This window comes from Martes martes, assembly GCF_963455335.1.
Source record: "Martes martes genome assembly, chromosome: 8".
In the NCBI taxonomy this organism is placed as follows: domain Eukaryota; kingdom Metazoa; phylum Chordata; class Mammalia; order Carnivora; family Mustelidae; genus Martes; species Martes martes.
The window spans coordinates 47,047,649-47,073,725 of record NC_137895.1 but is presented as its reverse complement, the minus strand read 5'-3'; the positions used below and the strand labels follow the sequence as shown (position 1 = coordinate 47,073,725).

General features: G+C 39.2%; 1 protein-coding gene across 1 annotated transcript in view; it reads left to right on the top strand.

Annotated features, from left to right (window-relative positions):
• The window catches only part of MYRFL (myelin regulatory factor like), a 120,383-nt gene that overhangs the window by 26,162 nt on the left and 68,144 nt on the right, over nt 1–26,077 (top strand). Inside the window, exons 2-5 of the mRNA XM_080812201.1 lie at nt 2,531–2,621; nt 19,533–19,600; nt 19,695–19,944; nt 20,813–20,904. Of these exons, the coding sequence (XP_080668327.1) occupies nt 2,531–2,621; nt 19,533–19,600; nt 19,695–19,944; nt 20,813–20,904 (501 nt within the window). The remainder of the gene's footprint in view (nt 1–2,530; nt 2,622–19,532; nt 19,601–19,694; nt 19,945–20,812; nt 20,905–26,077) is intronic.

The window sequence follows — 26,077 nt, the reverse complement described above, 5'->3', positions numbered from 1 at the left end:
TGCTCAAGACTAAACTCCACTATGAGGTCAATTCTGACCATCACAACATTTTTAAGAGTATCTTCCATCCATTTCCCTCTTAGTTTATGTAACTGAAAAGAGTTGGTGATCTCTCTGCTCTTTCCGTCCTCTTCTCTTTCTTCCTCCCTCTCTTCTGTTTATCTCTGGCACCCATCAGTTTTTCCCATTTGGGAGGGGCTCAAGATTTTTAAAAATTTATTTTAACGAATGAGATATAAAGCCAAAAGTTAAATGTAAAATGGCTATCCTGTAACTAGTGCCATGATCTGAATGTGAAGGTAGCTTGCCCCTAGGAAGAACACAAAGCATTAGATTACATGAGGGATATTTGTGTGGGGGGTAGAGAGTTGAAGTGTTATATATTTAGATCATGCCTGGGAAAAAATCCACAAAGTTAATAATCGGTGAATATGAGTGGAGGGCAAAAGTGAGTTCCTTTAAATTCCTGTAGCTTCTCTTTAGGTTTGAAATTATTTCAAAAAAAAAATGTTAAAAATTCTTTCCTCCTCAAAAAATGTAGAAAGTGAAATTTATCAATATTTTGCTTTATAGTTTTTGGCTTTTGTGCCATGCTTGGGAAAACTTTTATCCCAAGATCATAAAAATATGAACTCACATTTTCTTTCTATGGTTTTATTTATTTATGTTGAAATCTTGCTCTCTCTGGAATTTTGGTGTGGAAGTAGGAAAGTAATCCAGATTTTTTTCCTCATTTGTCTAGCCAATTTTTCCCAAGACTTTTATTAAATAAACCTTTTCTCACTGGCATCAAACGATTTGTTTAGCATGCACTAAAAGTCCTTATACATTACATGTATATGTGATATTTCTTGATATATCCCAGATATATCCTACATCCTTTGATGTGTCCTTGTGTCTATTTCTCAGTATTTACCTCCTCCTCCATAATTTTCTGGTGATTTTTGGCTGTTTATTTTTCCAGAAGAATTTCGGAGCACTTTCACTTGGGTATTATTTAATTTCAGATAACACACACACCAATTCAAAAGATGTGTCATGTAATTGAAATGAAAATTGAACAACCAGGCTTCAGTAAGGATAAAAAAAATCAAGAAGGACCTGGGTTAATGTGTTGGAAATATTTAAACTATCACTCTAGCTCACCTTGTTATTACATGACTTCATTTTAACAACCAACTCTAAAGTCTAGTTGAGATTCTTAGGAGAAACGATTGGATTGGTCCCTGGTCAACCAGTGGATTGGGTCTCCCTGACTTGGGTGCCTGTAGAGGTTGTGTTACAAATATGGCTGCTGGAGACCATTTTCACAAGGGGAAAGTTCTCAGATAATGAGTATGTGGGTTTGGCAGATATTCTAAATAATATCTAGTAAAAGTTTTATGATATTTTAGTCTTTTAGTCTGAGATCAATGTCTTTCCATTTATTCAAATCTCTTCTTATGACCCCTCATAGAGGTTTTTTTAGCTTTTAAAAAAAATCTTGTCCCTAAATATGTATTTACGTATTTTATACTTTTTTGTCATTTTGAATAGAATCTTCTTCATTATATTTATTGTAGTTGTTGATTGGTTATTTTTTTTATATAAAGAAATTTTTTTATATTTAGTTTTGATCAGCCTATCTGTTGAATTTTCTGATAATTTCTAATTGTTGCCAATTATTTCTCCTGAGTATGCTAGGTATAGAGACATGTTGTCTACAAACAAATATTGTTTTGTCCTCATATTATATATTCCTATGTTTTATATTTTTTATTCTTTTAAAATTCTTATGTCTTTATTATGATCAGAAAGAAACCAGTAAGTTTATTTTTATTTTTTTCAAACCAAGAAAAAGGACAAAAATATTGTGTTACATTTTGGGAAGTTAAACAAAAATGTGAAGCAAGATACTTCTTGATGAACTTAACTGGAAATAATCTGTCCAACCAACAAACCAACCCACCAACCATCCATCCTTCCTTCCATCCAACTATCCATCCGATGAACCATCCATCCATCCATCCATCCATCCACAAATGTTTATTGCTGCCTTTTTTATACCATAGATTCTTGTGGTTACTGTAAGAAGGACATAGTCCCTGCTCTTAAAGACTTTAGGTGCAGAAACAAACACAAAGGCAAGCAATTATAATAGGGAATAAAACAAAGCACAGGCTGTTAGTGGAAGCACATAAAAAAGGGCACCTAAACCAGACTTAGGGAAGGTTGCTGGAGGACAGTAACATCTAAAGAGAGTTCCTTTTTTTAATAATTTAAATTCAATTAATTAACATATAATATATTATTAGTTTCAGAGGTAGAGGGCAATGATTCATCAGCCTTATGTAACACTCAGTGCTCATTACATCAAGATCTAAAGAGACTTCTAAAGAAATATTTGAATGGAAGAAAGATTACACTCTCAATAAATGTATTATACTATTTCATTGCTTTAAAATTCTTGGGTACAGGCATGTCAATGTTTTTAGATATTAGCAATTCTGAAATCTTCATGAATCTGAACATTTTTAATTTGTCTTTGCAGCTCAGGGGCCCAGTGACGCTCTGGAGAACCCAGTGCTGGATACAAGTCTGCTGGAGGAATTCTTGGGCAATGATTTTGATCTGGGGGTCTTGTAAGTAATGAAAGCACTGCTCTCTATTTGATGCTTTAAAAGTTATGAAATAATTAAATGAACTAGAAAGTGTTTCCTCCTATTCTATTTTCCAAAAGGACATGGATGGAGTCAGTATTGTTTCTTCTGTAAATCACTGGCAGTTTTCCTGAGTGAAGTCTGCTGTCCCTGGAATTTTCTTTATACGAAGGTCCTCCCCTTCCATTTCAGTATCTTTAATAGATACGGGGTTATTCGGGTTATCTGTTGGTACTTATCAGCTTGGGCAGTTTATGTCTTCCGGTGAATTTATTGATTTCATCTAAGTTGTCAAGTTCACTAACATAAAGTTGCTCATCATATTCTCTATTTTACTTTTAACATCTGGAGAATCTATAGTGATAATCCTTTTGTTCTTGATATCAGTAATTTTTGTCTTTTTTTTTTTTTTTAAGATTTTACTTACTTATTTGACAGACAAAGATCTCAAGTAGGCAGAGAGGCAGGCAGAGAGAGGAAGGGAAGCAGGCTCCCTGCTGAGCAGAGAGCCCGATGCAGAGAGCCTGATCCCAGAACCTTGGGATCATGACCTGAGCCGAAGGCACAGGCTTTAACCTACTGAGCCACCCAGGCGTCCCAGTAATTTGTATCTTTTTCTTCTTGATCCCTCTGGCAAGAGGTTTATCAGTTTTCCTAACCTTTTGAAGATCCAGATTTTGGTTAAATGTATATTCCTAATTGTTTTTCTGTTTTGTGTTTTGTTGATTTCTGCTCTTATATTCTGATACTAGCATAACTACTCCAGCTTTCTTTTATTTTTAATTTACATACAGTAACATTCAATTTTTATCCTGTATATAGTTCTGCAAGTTTTGACAAGTTCATAGGCTTGTAGAACTACTATCATGACTAGCACAACAATAGTTCCCTCACATGAGACACTTCCCTTATGCTTCCCCTTAGTGATCAACCCCACCCCCTAGTGACTATTGATCAGTTCTCTGTCCCTATAGTTTTGCTTTTCTTGAATGTCACATAAATGAAATCTATGGGATAAACCATTTTTAGTCTGGTTCCTTTCACTAAGCCTAAAGTCTTTGTTCAATAGTTCATTCCTTTTTATTGTTGGGAAAGACCCTGTTGAATGTTTATAATTCAGTTTGTTTATCCAGTTACCCATTCAAGGACATTTGGATTATTTCCAGTTTTGGGCCATTATGAATAGCTTCTATAAATATTAATGCCCAGGTTTTTATGTGACCAAGAGTTTTAATTTCTGAGAGTAATATTTATTTATTTATTCAAAATTTTTATTTAAGTTCTAGTTGGTTAACATATAGTCTAATATTGGTTTCAGGAGTAGAATTTAGTGCTTCATCACTTACATCATAAGAAGTGTTCATCATAAAGTGCCATCCTTAATACCCACCACCCATTTAGCCCATCCCCTACCCACCTCCCTCCATCAACCTTCAGCTTGTTTTCTATCTTTTAGAAAAGTCTCTTATGGTTTGCTTCCCTCTCTCTCTTTTTTCCCCTTCCCATATGTTCATCTGCTTTGTTTCCTAAATTCCACATATGAGTGAAATCATAAGGTATTTGTCTTTCTCTGACTGATATGACTAGGATAATATACTCTAGCTCCATCCATATCATTGCAAATGGCAAGAATTCATTTTTTCATGGCTGGGTAATGTTCCACTGCATACACACACACACACACACACACACACACACACACACACACACACACCACATTTTGGCTATTGTTGATAATGCTGCTATAAACATCGGAGTGCATATGTCCCTTCAAATGTGTATTTCTGTATTCTTTGGGTAAATACCCCATAGTGCAATTATTGGGTCATAGGGTTCTTCTATTTTTAACTTTTTGAGGAACCTCCATGCTGTTTTCCAGAGTGGCTGCTGCAGTTTGCATTCCCACCAACAGTGCAACTTTCCTCTGCATCCTCACTGACATCTGTTGTTTCCTGTGCTATTAATTTTAGCCATTCTGACTGGTGTGATATGGTATCTCATTGTGGTTTTGATTTGTATTTCCCTGATGAGTGATGTTGAGCATCTTTTCATGTGTCTGTTAGCCATCTGGTTGTCTTCTTTGGAAAAATGTCTATTCGTGTCTTTTGCCCATTTCTTCTTTCCTTCTTCCTTCCCTCCCTCCCTCTCTCCTTCTCTCCCTTCCTTCTTTCCTTCTTCCTTCCCCTTAATTCTTTTTAAAATACTTACTTATTTATTTGAAAGAGAGAGAGAAAGAGAGCACATATGCATAAGTTGGGGGAGGGACAGAGAGACAGAATCTTCAAGCAGACTCCCCACTGAGTGCAGAGCCCAATGCAGGGCTCAATTCATGACCTGGGCTGAAATCAACAGCCAGAAGCTCAACTGACTGAACCACCCAGACTCCCCTCTTCTTTCCATTTTTTAAACTGGATTATTTATTTTGGGGTGCTTTGTTTGGTAAGTTCTTCATAGATTTTGGATACCCACCCTTTATCAAATAATGTGATTTGTAAATATCTTCTCCTATTCCATAGGCATCCTTTTAGTTTTGTTGTTTCCTTCATTGTGCAGAAGTTGTTGTTTTTTTTTTATCTTGATGAAGTCTCAATGGTTCATTTTTGCTTTTGTTTCCCTTATTTTCTGAGACACGTCTAGTAAGAAGTTGCTACAGACGAGGTCAATGTTCTCTTCTAGGAGTTTGATGTTTTCCTGTCTCACATTTAGGTCTTCCATCCATTTTGAATTTATTTTTGTGTATGGTGTAAGCAAGTGGTCTGGTTTCATTCTTCTGCATGTTGCTGTCCAGTTTTCCCAACACCATTTGTTGAAGAGACTCTCTTTTTCCCATTGTGTATTCTTTCTGTTTTGTTGAAGATTCATTGACCATATAATTATGGGTTTATTTCTGGGTTTTTCTGTTCCGTTTAATGGATCTATGTGTCTTTTTGTGCCAGTACCATACTGTCTTGATGACTACAGCTTTATAATATAGCTGGAAATCTGGAATCATGATATCTCCAGCTTTGCTTTTCTTTTTCAGGATTGCTTTGGCTATTCGGGGTCTTTTGTGGTTCCATACAAATTTTAGGATTGTGAAAATCTATCTCTGTGAAAAATGCTGGTGTTATTTTGATAGGGTTTGCATTAAATGTGTAGATTGTTTTGGGAAGTATAGACATTTTAACAATGTTTGTTTTTCTAATCCATGAGCATGGAATGTTTTTCCAGTTCTTTGTGTCCTCTTCAGTTTCTTTCGTAAGTGGTCTATAGTTTCCAGAGTATAGATCTTTTGCTTGTTTGGTCAGGTTTACTCCTAGGTATCTTACTGTTTCTGGTGAGATTGTAGATGGGATCGATTCCTTCATTTCTTTTTCTGCTGCTTTATTATTCGTGTATAGAAATGCAACAGATTTCTCTATGTTGATTTTCTATCCTACAGTTTTAGGGAATTCCTGTATCAGTTCTAGCAACTTTTTGTTCAGGTTTTCCTGCATAGAGTATCATGTCATCTGCAAATATTGACAGTTTGACTTCTTCCTTGCCAATTTGGATGTCTTTTATTTCTTTTTGTTGTCTGATTGCTGAAGCTAAGACTTCAAATACTATGTTAAATAGTAATGGTGAGAGTGGACATTCCTGTCTTGTTCCTGACCATAGAGGAAAATCTCTGTTTTTTCTCATGAGAATCTGAGGATAATATTTGGAATGAAGTCTGATGGGTGATATTTTAAGCATAAGGTTAACTTTATAGAAATTGCCAAATTTTCTAGAGCAACCATACCATTTTCCATTACCACTAGCAGTGTGCATGTCGTCTGGTTTCTTCTCTTCATTGCCAGTTCTTGGTTTTATCAGTTTAGAAAATTTTATTATAGCCATTCTACAACAAAAAGCCATTCTGCAGTGGTATCTCATTGTGTTTTAACTTGTATTTTCCTAATGACTAATGATGTTGAATATCATTTTGTGTGTTTGCTATTTTTGCAATTTCTTTGGTATAATTTCTGTTCAAATTTTTTGCCCATTGGAGTTTTCTTGCCTTTGAGTTTAGAGAATTATTTAATATTCTGGATATAAGAGCTTTGCTAGGTATGTGATATGCGAGTATTTTCTCCCAGTCTATAACTTAAGTTTTCATTTTTAACAGTATCTTTCCCAGAACAAAAGTTTACAATTTTGATAATGTGCAACTTTATCTTTTCCAACATAGTTTATGCTTTATATCTAAGAAATATAGATATTGCCTAATCTAAGCTTCCCCCAATTTTCTTCTGTTTTCTTCTAAAAGTTTTAAAATCTTACACTTTACATTTAGGCTTATGATCCATTTTGAATTAATTTTTGTATAAAGTTTGAGATACAGGTTGAGACTAACTTCTTTGTGTATGGATGTCCAATTATCCAGATTTATTTTTGAATAACTTAGAAAAGTTATTAAATTAAATTAATTTTACACCTAGTAAAAAATCAGTTGACCATATTTGTGTAGATCTTTATCTAGACTCTCTACTATTCTATTGATCTATGTGCTTGTCATTTTGCCAATACTACACTATCTTGACTATTGTACTTTTATTAGAAGTCTTGAAATTATCCAGTGTAATTGCTCCAAGTTTGTTTTTTTCAAAACTGTTTTGGTTATTTGTTCCTTTGATTTCCCAATATTATGATTAGCTTATTGGTATCTGTGTAATCGTGCTAAGATTTTGATTAGGATTGTGTTAAGTCCAGAGATCTATATGCAGAGAACTGATATCTTAGCAAAATTGAATCTTCCAGTCCATCGACATGGTATATCTCTCCATTTGTTTAGGCCTTCTTTGATTTCTTTTATCAGTGTAATATAGATTGCAGCATGTAAATGTTACATAAATTTTGTTAGACTTTTATATAAATATTTCATGTTTCTCTTTGAGCTATTGCAAATAATAATCCCCCCCCCAAATTTTAGGCTTCAATTATTTACTGCCAACATATAAAAATAGTATGATATTTATAAATTAAACTTGTGTCCTTCAATCTTAATGAAGTCATTTATTAGCTTTAAGAGCTTTTTAAATAGATTTTTGGGGATTTTCTGTGTTTATAATGATGTCACCTGCAAATTGGGACTGTTGTATGACCCAAACTCTATGATTTTATTTTTTTTTAAGATTTTATTTTTTTATATGAGAAGGAGAGTGTGGTTGCACACATGGACGAGCAAGGGGAGGGTCAGAGTGGGGTGGGAGGGGGACAAGAAGACTCTGCACTGAGTATGGAGCCTGACTTGGGGCTTAATGCCACCACCCCGAGATCATGATCTGAGCCAAAATCAAGAGTCAAACACCGGATCAACTGAGCCACCCAGGCACTGCTAGGCATAGTTTTCTTTGAGATTTTATTGTTTGGGATTATATTGTTTTTGAGTTTGTAAATTTATAATTTTTAGTACATATGGAAAGTTGTCAGCTATTATTTCTTCACATTTATTTTTCTGTACCAATGTCTTTCTTACCTCTTTTTAAGACTCCAGTGACACAAATGCTAGACCTTTGATACTGTGCATAGTTTCCTGAGTCTTAGTTGATTTTTTTCAATCATTTTTCTCTCTGGTATTCCAAATGGATAATTTCTGTTGATCTGTCTTCAAGTTCACTGACCTTTCTCTGTCATCTCCATTTTGTTATTGAGCCTATTTTGGTATATGTGTAAATGCCCTCTTCCCTCTCCCCCATGAAAGAGTGAAACCAGACTTGAATCTCAGCAATGAGGAAACCCATTTGTGGATATTTCTGGTACCTGGCTCTTGCTGCTCTTTGATGACAAGAACATCCTTGTCGAATGACCACAGGATGAAGGGAAGCTCAGCATTTTGAAAGCTAGTTAAACACAAACAAACACACAGCTAGTGGGTAGCCTGATGTATGAGCCCACACTCTGAGTTGGCTCTTCTGCTCTAGGCACTGTGTGGGCTGAACTCAGACACTAATTGCCCCTGTACCTTCCCTCACATTCCCCTTCACTCCATCCAAACCACTGGTGTGAATTCCTGTGGAAAGAGAGGGCAGTATGTATCCTTACCATCTCTGGCCTGAAAACAATCTGCCAGAAGTTGTCTAGTCTCTCTTCCATGTAACTGCTCCTTAAGAGAAGTTATAGCTGATTGTACCAGGGTTCTGTTTAATCATCTGGATCACTTTTACAACTCATAGAAAGAATTTTTAGCTGTTTGGTGGGGAGACGTGAACAAAAGTCTCATTCGAAGAATTTGTCTTCTTATCTGGGAAGGCTGAAATCTGCCATACAGTTGTAGTTTCCATGATAATCATGGTCTTTCCTATAGGACCAGAATTATCTCCTTATAGGCTATCACTATGGATTTGCCCAACCAAATTCATTCTCTACCTTCAGGGGTGGTTGGGTATAAGAGAGGTAGAGGAGGGAGTTAATATTGTTGAGCATTTATCAAGTGTTGGGCAATGTTCTTCACAGTTTTTACACATTCATTTACATAATTACATATCTGATTTTACACATTTCATTCTCTAAACAAATTTGCCAAACAAACACAATATCATCTATGTTTTATAAATAGGGAGGTGCAAAGAGACTAAAGTAACTTTCCACAGGTCAGTAAGTGGCACAGCTGGGATCCAAATGTGCCTGGCTCTACACATGACCTCTCCTCTCTATGCAGCTTTTAGATTAATTAGGTGGTATTTGGGAGGAATGTGAACCTCAGGGAAATACATTCAATGTATCTAAAATGATCTGACAAAGGATGTGACTCAGGATGGGTCTAAGCCAGTTTGCAAAGATGGTCAGAGTTCATGCCCATTCAAGAAAAGTCCGGTAATCAGATAACCTGACATTGCTTGATAAAAACCGCTCAGGTGCATGCAATTAAGTGAGGCTGTGATAGCAGTCTGAGCAAGAAGGAGCAGAAACAGCTCCAGTCCATCCATGCCCATGGAGCTGTTCAGCCCGCTCAGTGATTGTTACATCTGTACAACCCATTCAAATACTCCAAGTGTTGACTATTTCTAAACACCTGGCTCTTTTTGCAGGTTAGTTGCATTCCTCCTAGCAGCCCTGAGACGTAGGTTTTCTTGTCCTCCTAACAACCCTGAGATGTAGGTTTTCTTGTGTCAGCTCACAGTTAATCAGCAGCGGGGCTAGGATTCACACCTAAGTTTATGACCAGTCTTCAGTCACTTCCCCTCTACTGTACTGCCTGTGAATTGCGCTTTTAAAAAAATATCAGTGACGACTCCTTACTGAAATGATCTAAGAGACCATGAGGCTGCAAAATTGATGAGACTCAGTTTGAATCTCATGGGGAGATTTTCACATCTCAAATATATTAAAAAATGGAATTTTTGGCCCTGTAAAACAGATGCCCCTAGATGCTCTATGGAAAATTGGTCCCATGAGATGCTGTGGGGGGGAAATCAAAGGTTCCATGGTGAGTGAATAAGCTTATGAGTCACTGGCTTAAACAAAGCTAAATGAACTTTACCGCAGGACTTTTCAGAGACTTTGTTATGCTAATGTACAACTGGAGAAGAGAAATGGTATACAGTTTTTCTCAAATTTATTTGGCCTTGGACCCCCTTTGGGAGGGAGGTACCTGTGCATGAGCATTTGGATACACCCCTCAGGATTTTCTCATCTTTCTGTGTGACTCTAATTGGTGTGTTGAGCTAAGGGAAAGTCCTGTCAGCATGTGAAAAGTTCTGAATATTGCCCTTAACCCTTTGTTTCCTTGTGTAGCAGAGTCCAGGGCAGCTGTCTGCCCAGGAGCCGCAGGCTGAAGTCCTCTGATTTCCCTAGGTTAGCCAGCCAGTTACCTACTAGGTAAACAGGTAAGCTCTGGTGGACCTACTGGGAAATGTCTAAATATGGAGAGCTTCTTGAAGGAAGGTGGATTTAGATGTTTAGGGGATAGCATAGAACCCTGGAGGTTGCAGGGAAAAAGGACAAGAAGTGTGTGTGTGTGTGTGTGTGTGTGTGTGTGTGTGTCTATAGAAGGAAGACTCCAGAAAAGAGACTAGTGACTCTTAAAACAGGCTTTGTTTCCCTCAAAAATGCCCAGTGGTTCACCTGCTTCCTTTCTTTACTCGAAGTGTGTGTCAGGGAGCAGCACTAGCCTGACCCGGAAGCTAGAAATGTAACATCTCAGACCTTCCCTCAGAAAAGCTGAATCAGGCTCTGCATTTTTACTACGCACCCCCACAGAATGCGCATGCGCATTATAGTTTCAGACGCCCAGCTTTAGGTCACACAAACATGCCTCCTTCTCCATCAGCTCCTACGTTCCAAACCAAATAAGCTGGTTTAGTTTGAGTAAGTGTGCTCAGTGGAGGTCATGTCATACTGAACTTTAGGCTGGCCTTGGAGTCCTACCTATGGAGTAAGAGGGAACTAACCAGCTGAGGGAACTAACCAGCTGAGGACACTGGGGTGACACCGATTCACAGGTTTGAATGGGTGACTTCACAGGAGGCGGAACTTAGGTCCGTGAGGCATCCACTGCAGGTTTTATTTTTTTTTTTTTTTAAGATTTTATTTATTTATTTGACAGACAGAGATCACAAATAGGCAGAGAGGCAGGCAGAGAGAGAGGAGGAAGCAGGCTTCCTGCTGAGCAGAGAGCCGGATCCGGGGCTCCATCCTAGGATCCCGGGATCATGACCTGAGCCGAAGGCAGAGGCTTTAACCCACTGAGCCACCCAGGCGCCCCTGCAGGTTTTATTTTATTTATTCTATTGGTTGAGCTTTTTCTGGGTTTTACTTAGGCCTTGGCTTATTGGGGTTGGACAGCAAAATGAGCTAGGAGTCAAAGACCAGCTGCACGCTTTTGTTCTGCCACCAACCGAGTGGGGCTGATAAGCTCTTTACTGTAGTGTTGCGAAAGGGGTGAGGTAACACGGGTAGTTCTGGGAGAAGAGCTTGTTAAAGGCTGTGTGAGTTCATTGACCAGTTGACTCCTGGGTTCAAACTGATGCAGTAGGAGGAAGGCTAAACAGAATCCTGGGCTGAAACATTACTGGCGACATCTTGGTTCTAAAGATATTTGTGGAAAATTACCTATAGTAATTAATTTGATTAGGAGAGTCTGTTTAAATTACTATGTTTTTTAGAGCATTAGTTCTGGTAGTAGACCATTTAATTTCAGCTTGACTAGTTGCCAGATGAATAATCTTGGTTAAATTATGAAACCTCATGAAGCCTTAGTTCCATTGCCTATGGTATAGGGACAATAGTAGTACCTTTCCCCATGGTGGTAGTTGAGATTACATGAGATAACACATGCAAAGGGTGAGCTCGGCACTTGGACCAGAGTCGGTTCTCCATAAAAGTTTATATATTTCTAAAGCAACAGACAGGAGTGGCAGTGGGAGGCTCAGGGTCCTTGTAGTTTGCCAATAATGGACTAGAAGTGTGAGGTGGCATCTTGCTTCCTCTGTCCTGTCATGAAATTATTTTCTTGGGCTATATTATCCACTGACAACATTTCTGCCAAGGCCATTTCTCATCCTAACTTTCAGGTGGTTAACCAAGCTTGATCAAGTATTTATTGTGTGCCTACAACATGCTCACCACTGGGACACTGTGCAGGACACACACACATGCGCATACACAGTATTAAGATAATTAAGATTAATACAAATATCCATGTGGGAGGATAAATCATATACATGAGAAATTGGAGAAATTATTTTCAATAACAACTATTTCTATAGTTGGGTGATGGAGTAATCTGTGAACAAAACAGATGAAATCCCTGCTAATAGTTTACCAAGGGCAGTGTGGTGGGAAGCACCCTGCCCTGGCAGAGCACCCAGGCATTTTTCTCTAAGTTGGTGGTGCATGGTGAGAATAAAAGCACACTGACTTTTTGTAGGTGTAAGTATTGTTTTTAAATTCCCAACAGACAATGCATTTCCTTATTGCCTTCTGCTGGGGTGAGACGCTCCCATCCCTCTACTCTTGGTTCTCCACTGCTGTCATGCTGCTCTAGTGGGAAGAGAAAGACAATGGCATAGTGTATAAAGTCATTCAGTAAGATGAAGAAAAATAAACATAAGGTAAGGGAGTAGGAAGAGGGGTGGAGGAAGACTATTATTTTAGATTAGATGGTCAGGAAAGCCATTTTTTAATATACGAATTTATATATGTAATATACTTAATGGCCATATGTAGTGTAAAAAAGCAGTAATTCGTATTTATTAAGTACCAACTCTATACCAAGGGCTGTGTTGAGTTGAGCTCATTCTGCAATAGAGCTTTGGAGAAGGTGCAGTTGGTGTGTGAAGGTACCGGGGGAGTCATCAAAAACTCAGGACTGGACTGTTGAATTGTGAATAGTCCCAGCTGGGTATTCACATGAAGCCCATGTCTTAATACTGTTCTGTCCTACATAGTGCCTAGTATAGTCATGAGCATGTGGTAGGCACTCAACGACAACTTGGTCAAGTCTGAGTGCTATCTGAAAGAAATATTGGCTGCTTTGGGCACAGCAAACAGCTGTCATGGATATACATATATCTTAACCAGCTGGGAACAAGAGTCTATTTGGCATTCCCTCTTTTGGTTGCATGGCATTCAACCCCCAGGAGACCATATTTATCCATTTATCCTCCCAAACATAGTAACAAGTTCTATATCTGAGAGAGAGTTTAGAAGGCAAATTATTCGTTTTTTATCTTTAGCTAAGAATCTCTTCATTATTGCAACTATTTCCTACAGAAGGGAGAGACAGAGATGGCCACTCAAGGAGTGACCCATGGTTCTATTACTTTCCAGGTCCACTTCACGGAAATCCCTTTGGCATAATAGACAAATTCAGAGCACGAAGACCAAAAGCAGTCTAATATGCATGACTGGGATTCCTGATGTGATTGTGAGTAATGAGGAGCTTACCTGTTCATAAACAGTCCCAAACAAGAGTGTTTTCCATAAAGTTAATTGTCTTTATTTTAACAATTTGCTCAGTTTCAAAGGTAGCTATCATTAATTCTTCCTTCAAATTCCCTGAAAAGAACTACAAAATTTCTTTCAATACTGTAAAATGCATTGAGCATGGAATTCAGTGAAATAAAGGAGTAGCTGTGGTGAGTTTTGGAATGGACAGTAAACAGCAAGGAAAGCATTAAAAATTTCAAGATCTTGGGGTGCCTGTGTGGTTCAGTCAGTTAAGTGTCTGACTCTTGATTTTTGGCTCAGGTCATGATCTCAGGGTCCTGGAATCAAGCTCCTCATTGGGTTCTGTGCTTAGCAGGAAGTCTGCTTGAGGATTTCTCTCCCTCTTCCTCTGCCCCTCCCCTACGCGTGTGCGTGCGCACACACACACACACACTCTCTCTCTCTCTAAAATAAATAAGTCTTTTAAAAAATTTTCAAAATCCTCACTTTGAATCCTCACCATACCACATGTTGCTGTCTTTCAACTAAGGGACCTTTGATTTTCCATGCATGCATTCCTGTATACAGTAGGCCATGCCATATTTCTTGAGTGAGTTGATAAATTACTTGTGATTTTTAGATTTTATTATTACTGAATTCCAGTGGTGTCACTAATGTAAATGTAAACAACTGCCTAGAATCTTGAATGTGGAATTGTGATATCACAGAGTCAGTCACAAAATTTAATTTGTAGTTATACAGAAGTGGCATGTGCAGAATTTAAGAAGTCAAATGGTACTGTGTGTATATGGCTTATAATAAAAACCAGCAATTCTCATCTTCTCCATGTTCATCAGTTTGCCTCTCCCAGAGGCAGATACTTTCCAACACTTTTAGATATTTCTACCACTTTGTATCTAAATGCTATTTTATATTGCTCTTCTTTATATATTTTAAGAACTTAATATCATCTTCAGGGGGGATTTAATTTCTTATACCTACCACATCTGACACCCATTTCTAGCACCAGCCTCCCAATATCATAAAGTTCTATAAAAATTTTTGGTTGGGTCAATATCCAGGGCTTACGTTATTACCACTATGTCTTCACATATCATTTATTATGATTATATTTTCTTTCTTGATCTTGTTTTTCTTGAACAATAGCCTTCTTTTCATGGTTTTCTTGGCTTTGAATATAACTATCATTAATTCTTCCCACAAATTCTCTGAAGGGAACTGCAAAATATCTTTCAGCATTAAAACACCTCAGTTACTTTTCTTCTTAAAGAAATTTCTCAGGTGATCTTTGTCATTACTGACTTTTTTGTTCTATCAATTTGTACTACCTATTTTGTTCTACCAATTGATGGGAGAGGGATGTTAAAATCTCCAACTATGATTGTACAATTATTTATTTCTCCTTTTAATTCTGTCAATTCTGATTCATGTATTTTGAAGTTCTGTTATTGGATATGTAGACAATCATGATTGCTATTTCTTCTTAATGAAAGGCCTGTTATTATTATGGAATGAGCCTCTTTATTTTTAGTAATAATCTTTATTTTGAAGTCTATTTTACTTATTCATGAAATCACTTCTGCCTTCTCATACCTTTTTTTCCCATTTGTTTTCAACTTATCTGAGTTTTAAAATTTAGAGTGTTTCTTGCAGATAATGTACAGTTGGTCTTGCTTTAAAAAAAAAAAAAAATCCATGCTTACAATCTCTGCCTTTTATTGGAGTGTTAGTCCATTAATGCTTAATGTAATCACTGATAATGTATTTAATTGTGCCATTTTATTATTTGTCATCTTTTTATCTTTCCTATTTCTTCTTTGTAACTCCTTTTTACTTTATTTTGTATTATTTGAATAATTTTAGATCCATTTTATTTATTGACTTTAGCTATACCTCTTTGCATCATTTAACTTTTTACAGTCTACTTGGAGTTAATGAATTAATATTGTATCACTTTATGTAAAATGTAGAAACCTTCAACTATGTAATTTTATTTTATCCCCCAATGCCTTTCTCTGGGCTATAGTTGTCATAGCTATTACACCTTCATACATTATAAGTGCTATAAGATAATACCACAACTTTTGCTTTAAACAGTCCTATGTATTTTAAATAAATTAAGAAAAAAAATGAAGTTGCATCAGATACATACAATTCTTTACTCTTTACATTTCTTCCTAAAGTTTCAAGTTTCCATCTGATATAATTTCCTCTAGCCTAAATAATGTCTTTAACATTTCTTATTGTACATGTCTGTTTATGGTTTCACTTAAAAAAATTTTTTTTTATCTGACAGTATCTTTATTTTGCTTTTATTCTTGGAAGATATCTTCATCAGATATGAAATTCTAGATTGTCAGTTTTGATTTTCACTAGCACTTTAAAGATATTGTTGCACTGTTTTCTTACTTCTGGAGATTTTGATAAGAAGTCATTTGTCATTTGAACCACTATTACCCTACATATAATATGTTGTTTTTCTTTGGTTACTTTTGAAAATCTCTCTCTCTCTCTCTCTCTTTTTTTTTTGCTGATTTGACTCTGATGACCTAGATGTGGTTTTCTCTATATTTATCTTAGGATTTTCTGAGTTTCTGGAACCTATAAATTTGTCTTTTACTAAATTTGGGAAGGTTTTGTTATTATATCTTTAATTATTTTTCTGTTATATCCTCTCACGGTTCACAAATCTCTCTTTCTCTCCCTCTTTTAAGATTCATTTTTCCTTCTCTGTTCTTTAGACTGGATTATACCTACTGATTTGTCTTCAAGTTCTTCTGTTATACCACTGAGTGATTTTTTAATTTTCTGTTTTTATTTTCATTTCTAGTTCTTTCAGTTCTAGAATTTCCATTTAGTTCTTTTTTCGTTTCTATTTTTTGCTGAGATTTTGTATTTTTTATTCTTTACAAACACATTATCCTCTACTTTATTAGGCTTAGTTACAACAGCTATTTTTATAATAACTTCTGCTAAAATATGGATTTATCTACTAATCCAATATCTGGATCATTTCTGGGTTGGTGTCCACTAACTGTTCTTTTCTTCAAGTCTAGGCTACATTTTCCTGCTTCTTCATTTGTTGAGTAATCCTTAACCGTATTCTAGACATTTTGAATGTCTGGAATTTTTTTTTTTTTAAATATCCTCTAAAAAGTATATATATACTTCTGTTTTACCAGGCAGTTACTTTTCTTAAACTCAAATTATAAACTCTGTCTCTTGGGAAGTAACTTAAATTTTAGTTCAGTTTTGTTTGTTTTTTTCATTTTGCCATTTTGATTTTTTTCTTTGGGGGGGGGTTGGACTATGTGCAGTCAGCCCCATACATTGATGGCGCAGGAGTCAGACAGACTCCCGGCCAGAGTTTTTACACAGAATCTATAGGGTTCCCCTCTCTGAATCTCTTTTTCCCAAGATTTCCCTTTCACTTTAAGAGGCCGTTTGTCCCAAACTCTGTTCTCTGGTTCTTTAGGTCAGAAAATTTGTGTGTTTCTGTTGGAGTTTTAGCTGGTCTGTGGTTCTGCCTTCAATTGGCTAAAAGCTATAAACAGGAAACTCACCTTACGCTATTACCTTCATCTAAGTTTCAGTGTCCCCCCCCCCCCCCCAGAATCCCCTTGCTATTGTCCAGTTTCCTGTATTTTTAGGCAGATTTTTTTTTTTTTAATATTCCAGAGTTCATAGTATGAAAAGGTCAAACTGGGAGGAGCTTACTAGTGATATCAGAAGCAGAAGAGCTCTTTGTGGATTTGTTTTTGTTTTTGTTTTGTTTTATTTGCATCCCTTCTTTATCTAGCTACTTGTTCTTTGTCTTTAACGTTAAAGGTTTCTGGAAATGTCTGATCCTTCATCTTTTGTTCCTGTTTAAGACATTCTGTGTGCAAGCCATTATTCTCAAAGGTTGGAGAGAGATTAAGCCAGGATTGGCCATTTTGAGCAGTAACTTCATAATCTTATTTTTTCCCTTGAGGACGTTCAGTTTTTCTGGGGAACGATCTTCCAATTTCTTACTGCAGGAAATCTGCTTGGATGCCTGCAAAGTTAAGTTGAGGAAGGGTCTCGGGGTTCAACATTTAGACTTTCATTGAATCCTTCCATTTTTAGCTCAGTAGCTTTACAGTCACCCTGGAATCTGTTTCTCCAGAGAGTAAACCCTTCCAACTTCCCTTGGGCTGAGGAAGGTAGTTGTTGAGCTGTACAGGTTGGGGAAGCTAATCTAAGGGTCCAACTGTTCCTTAAGCAAACTTTCAATTTTTTGTTTTCAGCTCCAACTTCCTCCTGAATTCAGAGATTTCTAGTGACTCCAATGTCTTGGGCTTTTCTGGAATTGTTTTAAAATTGGATAATCTCTTGGGGCGCCTGGGTGGCTCAGTGAGTTAAAGCCTCTGCTTTGGGCTCGGGGCATGATCCCAGAGTCCTGGGATGGAGTCCCGCATCAGGCTTTCTGCTCCGCAGGGAGCCTGCTTCCTCCTCTCTCTGCCCACCTCTCTGCCTACTTGTGATCTTTGTCTGTTGAATAAATAAATAAAATCTTTAAAAAAATAAAAAAATAAAAATAAATAAAATTGGATAATCTCTTGTTGGCTGTGTCCCTTCTGCCATCTCCAGGCAGTCTTGTTTTTGCTTTTTCTGTTCTGTTAATTCAGTTACCATCTATCCTACTTCTGTCTGCCACAGTGTTATTAGAATACAGTCTGTTGTGCTCTCTGCACATGTACTCTCTATCCTTTTGCGTTTACTCCTCTTTATTCCTTTAGTTTTATTTTTGGTGGTGTTTTTGTAGGAAGGTGGCATCATTGCTGGAGGAAGGTTTTCTCTTCCTTTATTCATAAAGAGTGAATAAATTATAAAGGATCAGTTTGAGGAGAAAACCTTACTTTTCTAGTAAACAAATAAAAATAGACTTTTCATTGTATGAGGTTAAAATCTTAAATCAACGAAGAAAAACATGATAGCTTACTCTCTAGCAGGAGAATCAAGTGGACAGTGGTGGTACTTATGAATGCCTTAAATCATGGAGTTTCTGAGCCATAAGGAACTTGCAGGTTTTTTGGGACAGAAAATTTCACACTCTTTTTAGTGGTGATACTCATTTTTTCTTAAAGAGATTGTACTTGCATCAAAATATATAAACCAGGAAAAGTTATGAATTTTCCCCCCAGACATTTAAGTTTTTTCTTTTGTAAGACCACTGAGCTCATTCCAAGAGCTTTGGGATTTCCCCATGTACAGATGGAAAACCATTGCTTTGGTGATGACATTTTATAGGCCTTTAGCCCAAACAGGGTGCACAACCATCTCTCTGGTGTAAGTGTTTGAAATGTTTAGAAACAACAATACTGTTAATTAAACTATAATAGATAAACTGTAGGGACGCCTGGGTGGCTCAGTGGGTTAAAGCCTCTGCCTTCAGCTCAGGTCATGATCCCAGGGTCCTGGGATTGAGCCCCGCATCAGGCTCTCTGCTCAGCGGGGAGCCTGCTTCCTCCTCTCTCGCTGCCTGCCTCTCTGCCTACTTGCGATCTCTGTCTGTCAAACAAATAAATAAAATCTTTTAAAATAAATAAATAAACTGTGTATATATATGTGTATATATATAAACTATAACTGAGCACGAACTCTGGGGACATTATGTTATGGGTTTTATACACAGTGTCTCATTTAATTCTCACAAGGATGCTAGGAGGAAGGCATGATGGTTATTCCCATATTGCATATCCCATATTGCATTCCCATATTGTGAGGAAACAGAAGCCTGGAGAGAATAAGATCTTGGTCGTGGATACACAGCTAGGCAGTGGAAAAGCTGGGACCCAAACCCAGTTCGGTCTGCCTCAAAACACATTTACTTAACATGCCACACTAGGCATGATCTGGTGGGCTTTGGGCCCCACAGTGTACTGTGCACATAGTACTCAGGGCTCTCTCCCATTTGTGACAGAGCTATAATGACGGAACAGGTCACAACAAAAAGCAATGTATGTCTCTAATCCTCAGGCAGCAGCAGCTCCCCGATACTCCACCCTATTCGGCATCGGACTCCTGTTCTCCTCCGCAGATGCAAGGTGAGTGCACTCTGCCGCCCGCACACCTTGCCGTGTCTTCTGGGACGCTGGGCCGTCAGAAAGAGATGCCCTTCTCACCTATGTGTTCCCCCAGGTGCTTGCTGCCCGGCCACGAGACCCGCAGCCGCAACTACTTCTCTCCACTCTGCAGCTGCTGCCGGGATGCTCCCTGCACACCTGCCGCAGAGCTCCTGTGAAATCAGCAGCTCGGCCCACAGCCTCGGCGGCTCTCGCCACTGCTACCCGGACACTAGTCATCTTCCAACGCCCCCGGACCGATGCATGTCCTCCCATCCGGGGATAAGCCGTCCTTACCATCAGCAGCCTCTGTGCCACAGCCCTGGGTAAAGAGCAACATATTTAGTTATAAAAGACCTCAGAGCACCCAGCACCCCTCACCCCCGCCCTCAGTGCCGGTAAAGCATGAATCGTGGCGTTCTCTCCAGGAGATGGCGGTGTTGAGACATATATCAGACACAGGAAGCTCTCCTCTCTCCAAACCACCCTTCCGCCCCGCCCCCTCGGCCTTAGACCATCTTTTAATTAAAACCCCACTAAACCCAAAGTCCTTATTCAATGGAAAGTTACGATGTCAGAAATGAATGGGGGCTTTCCGAGCAAGGGAAAAAGCACTGTTTGCATTTGCAACCTCAGCTAGAATACGCAAGTGATTTGTGAATGAGCGCTCAGAAAAATACCTGTTGATTAAGCATTAACTTTTATTTTTTCTTCCCCCTCTTTTCCTTCTTCTTCTCCTCCTCTCTTCCATTCCTCCTGAATCTAAAGAATGGCAGAAAGAGTAAAGGTTCTCAAAAATTGTGGCAAAATTCCATGTGAAAAAAATTTCAGGTGTAAAATATATACACATTTTATATACTTCTATTTTATATATGTATATTCTATAGTTTTAAGTTCCCGTCTTTGTCTCAATGAGTCCTCTGCCTTTGGAAATATAGTCAGTTTATTTTTCAAGCAGGTGAATCTCAGATCTACTGGCTATGTTTCAGACTAGTAGGGCTCATGGGATAGGAGCTTGTCCGCTGCACTCACGTACAACCTAGTGGTACTGTGGACCAGTGGGCCTCAAGGAGTCTTAATCAACTACAGGTAGTCTTAAGAAGGCCGAGAGCAGACACCTGGGCAACGGAGTCTGATTTCATGTAACACGGAGAGCAAAAACTCCTAACCTTCATCCTGGGTTCTTGATTCTAGAGCCTCATTGCTACCAACCAAGAAGAGAAAGTGCACACAGGCGCTGGAGGACTCCGGAGACTGTCACGTGTGGACCCACCACTCCAGACCAAGTGAGCCAACGGGGGGGCCGGTCACTGCTTTCGCCATTAAGTCAGGGATTTTTTTTTTTTTTTTTTTTACCAGCCTTGTAGTAACCCTGCAAAATTATTGTCTCTTTCACAAGGGTAAGCCCTGGGAGTTTCTGTCTTTCCTCTTGACACACTGTTTCATGCAGTCCTAGGTGGGGTCATGCAGGTGCTCCTAGGGAGAGATGCCATTTTCTCTCTCTCTCTCTCTCTCTCTCTTTGTCTCTCTCGCTGGTGGAGAGAAAATGCAAATGTCCTTTTGATTTTAGGGGCAATGTGTCTAAGAGGACATAGGCTCCAGGCCGGTGGGAGCTTGCAACGTGGCAGCACGTTCAAAAGCTGACTGCTGTGCTATTGTTCAGGCCCTTGTAGTCCTTCTAGACTTCAGTGCGCAAACAGATAAAATAGCGGCCTGGGTAAAATGCAAGATCTGATTCAGTATGCCTGAGATGGGGCCTAAGGGTCTGCTCCCCTAACAAGCTCCCAGGGCTAACAGGGCTGCTGGCTCATGGAAGCAGACTTTGGAGGATTTTTCCAGGGGAGTGGAAAGGTAGAGAGTTGATGTGCTCTACTAGCGCTCACTTCAAGTTAGTGGGTTCCAAGTAGATCTTCGAGATTTTGTAAGGTGATTTCAGAAGTCTTTCAGCAGAATCCTATGACGCCCAAGTAGCCAGACCACCTTATTTTTAGTGTTATGTAACAGGTGACACATCATGTTTTGAGCTTAGAGACCTCTTCAAGTTGTGAACAAATTGGAGTTTCAGAATCTGCAGCCTGGAACTTCCGGAATAAATGCTATGGCCCTTAATAGGCAAAAGGATGAGACTCCAAGCATCCTCTATTAGCTGCCGTAAATAATGAGACGTGAGCAGTATGAATAGCAGCCCAGACTCAGGGTACATCACTTTTACTACCCTGAATCAGCTTGGCTGGACGTTCAAGATTTCTGTTTGGGGGCTCCCCTTCCCACTATTGTCCCCAAACTCCAGGGCTTTCTACTGCCCTGGAAGGTGATGCAGGTGGCTTCCTCACCTGCTTGAGTTGCTGCCTTTGTCTTTCGTAGCCACATGATTAGAGCTGTTCCTCTGCTTGCCTGTGGAGCCAGCTGGTCCTTTCAAGGATGTCTGGCCTCAGCTTCAGCATGACTGGAGGGTCTTCCAGCCAAGGCCCACACGTGGCTGCCTCTTGGCCATGGGGTGGCAGAACCATACTGGGCATCCAGCTCTCGCGTGAACCAAACCTCTCACTGCCTCCTTTTCTTTCGCATGGACCCACCCTGGCCAACGGTTGCTTGGTTTTTCTTATTCAACCCTTGAAACAGAAAATGTTAATTAAAGTCTCCTTTCTGGATAATATAGAGCTCACCACCCAGCTCCCTTATGCGAGTGTACTCTGATTTCTTCAAGAATCCTTACATCTAGCCTGCAGCTTCTATGTGACTCTCAAACACAAAAGTCTGAGTAAATTCCTAGCCAGACGAGGGGACCATCTGTTCGCTCACCCACAGATGCACCAGCTCACTGGGAGAACCGGGCAAGCCACCCAAACCTTCCAAGTGTTTCTTCATGAGACCAGATTGCTATTCAAACCCTCCTGGCCATTTCGGGGTTAAGCTCCATCCTATGGTGATTTTCTGCGGCCCGCCTCTGGAGAGGACATTGATTTTTCACCATTTCCAGAGAAAATCATGAAAGAGTAACTGACATGTCCAGCAGATAGGAACCCTTGAATCCCTTAAGTCCTATTCGAATGAAGGTCACTGAAAAGCTGACTAAAGATAATTGACTCTGGACAATTGTTCCAGAATGTAAATGAACATTTTCCCTGGGCCGGGCAGGGGGTGGTGAGGCAAAAATCCAAATGCAATGTTTTCATTACAGTTTTTATTTTCAGCAGAAGTTTTTTAGTAGAGAATTCATATTTGCTATGGCAGAGGCCAAGGGTTTTTACAAAGGTCCTGGGGAAATGGCACATGGGAGGAGGAAGGAAGAGCCTAGGCTAGTAGTCTTACTGGGCAGGGATTCTGACAGGAGGACATGTTCTAAATCAATCAGGAAAGCTTTTCTGTGACCTTCTTCCAAGCAGTTCACTTTGACCAAGGGTTCTAAGATTCCCATTTATAGGCTCACAACATAGAATCACTGGGCTGCTGGGGACAGATGTAAAATCTTGCTAAGAGAGAAAATAGCTTGTGGGCAAGCTCCTGCTAGCTGTTTCCAGCCCCACACGGTCTAGACCCCGTATATGAGAGGGTTCCCACTTCCATTTCACCTGAATCCCAAATATAAGATGGTTCATGGATTCATATGGTTTGAACCTCAAATATGAAAGGGTTTTTTCAGCCCCAGAGTGGTGGTCTTTGGCCCGCAGGAGAGGTGCCCTGGCTGAGTTCACACTGTAAAGTCAGAAAAATTATCTGTCTCATCTCAGCAAGTAGGGACTTTCTGAGACTGTTTTTTTTTTTTTTTAAGATTTATTTATTTATTTCAGGAAAATTGAGAGCAAGAGAACGAGCACAGGGAGGTGGGGCAGGTGGGGATGTGCAGAAAGGGAGGGAGAGGGACAAGAAGAAACCACGCCGAGTGGCTGAATCTCAGGACCCTGAGGTCACTACCTGAGCTGAAACCAAGAGTTAGACGCTTAACTGACTGTGTCACCCAGGTGCCCTGAGACTGACTTCTCTTGATTATCAAGTAAGAATCATAATTTCTACTTCACCCATTTCTAAGATTTTTTTTATGTATTTATTTATTTAAAAAATTTTATTTATTTATTTGACAGAGAGATCACAAGTAGAGAGGCAGGCAGAGAGGGAGGGTGGGGGAAGTGGGCTCCCTGCTGAGCAGAGAGCCCCATATGGGGTTTGATCCCAGGACTCTAAGATCATGACCTGAGCCGAAGGCAGAGGCTTTAACACACTGAGTCACCCAGGCGCCCCATCTAAGATTTTTTAAAAGTAATGTATAAGGGAACCCACATTGGGCTCTCTGCTCAGCAGGGAGCCTGCTTCCTCCTCTCTCTCTGCCTGCCTTTCTGCCTACTTGTGATCTCTGTCTGTCAAATAAATAAATAAAATCTTTAAAAATTTTTAAAAAAAGTAATGTATAAAAGAATACTTTGAAAGGCGTTAAAATGCAAGCTTTAAGTTTTTCTGAAAGGTGGGAACTTGGTCAGTTTGCTGCTTTCACACTTGCATTCCTCTTCTGCTACATGTTCTCAAGACATCCTCAGTGTAGCATGAAGGGAAGAGGAGGTTTTGGACCCTATCTCTTCCACTTAACAGCTGTGACACTGAGCAAGTTATTTCAGGTGGTCAAACTCCAATTTCCACATTTGTTAAATGACATTAGGAATCCTGATCTCCTAACCTCTCTGTAATCAGTTTGGTTGGTTGCATGGGCTAAAGCACATCCTCTGACCCAGTGATTCCACTGCTGGGAATATGCCTAGCAGTGCCACCAAAAGACACGTACAAAAATTTCCATAGCAGTGTTACTTTTAATAACCACAAACTGAAAATAACCCAAATGACCGTCCAAGGCAGGACAAATTGTGTTATATTCCTACAGTAATGGAAGTAAACAAATGACTGCTATTTGCAACAATAATGAGTGAATCTCATAAACATATGTTGGGCAAAAGAAGCCAACACATAAAACTACATATCATATAATTCCATTTCTCTATACTCCTCTATGGTTTTAGATTTCAGAATAGTGATTTGTCTTGGGCAGAAGAAAGTAGTAGCTGGAAGAGGGCATGAGGGTAACTTCTAGAGTGCTGGACATGCCTTATTTCTTGGCCCAGTGAGAGTTACCCAGTATAATTCATTTTATTTAAAAATATCAAATTGTGTACTAGTGCTCTGTATATTTTTCTTTTTGTATATTATACTTCAGAAAAGAAAGTTTATTGAAAAAAGGCACCCTTACCTTGAAGAGTTGATGAGAAACTATGTCAAGTGTCTTGATACACTTGTGGACTGTGCCTGTGTTACAGAAAGTACACAGGAGGGCACCTGGGTGACTTAGTTTGTTAAGCATCTGCCTTTGGCTCCAGTTATGATCTCAGGATCCTGAGATCGAGTCCCATATTGGGCTCTCTGCTCAGTGTGGAGTCTGTTTCTCCTTCTCTCTCTCTCTCAAATAAATAAATAAAATCTTTTAAAAAATAAAAAATAAAGTACCCAGGAGTAGTAGATGTTATTATTAGTGTGACTAGTAATAGGTCCCAGTATGGGGTTCAGGCTTGTGCCTTGAATTTCAGCCTGGACCTGTGGTCTCTGGGTCTCTCCAGCTGATATCCAGCTCCTAGGGAAGCCGTGGCTATGTCAGTCCTGTTGGAGTGGCTGCTCCATCCCATTGCTGCTAACATGGGAAAAAGCAGGAAATGCTGTTATCCTTGACCTTGCCACCATGCATGAGTGGGAATAGACCCATGTTAGCTGATAACCACTCAGGCACTTGGTGTTAGTTATTTCACATCAGAGAGAGGTACCATGGAGGCCAAGCACAGAAGTATTCGCCAAGGTTTCTTGGACAAAACCGTGTCACCTGAGCTGAAACAAGTCATATGATGATCACAGTGCCACCGATATCAACGAAATGCACCATTGTTTAAACTTACTGGTGACAGACACTGTGCTAGGCGCTTGTCACTCATAGAATCCCTTCACCAACCCTGGGAGGTTTCATACTGTTACTCCCATTTCGTAGATGAAGAAACTGAAGGCCTGAGACCAGAAACCGTTTCCCTAGATTGTAGAGCTAGTAAGTGTAGAGCTGGGACTCAAGCCCAGGTCCATGGATTCCAAACCTCAAGCTCTGGAACTTCCTTTATCCTCCCTCCACAGGAGGACAGAGGAAGGGAAGATGGGAGAACTGGTTTCTTCCTTTCTCTGAATTTGGTATAAGCAGTAGAACCGTGGAAGGTGTTTGTTTTGGAGAAGTTTCTAGGTCTGGTATCTTTTGGAGGAGTGACAGCATGAAGAGCTCCTTGCGTTGCTCACCTCCTGTATTCTAAGCCGGGAAACAGTTTTTCATGATTTTGAGAAATCTTTTCAAAGTGGTTGTTTACAAAAACTGAAAAAAAAAATCGATGTTTTGCTTAGTTGACGTGTAATAGGGATACCCCAAAGTAAACACAATTTCCTTTGACA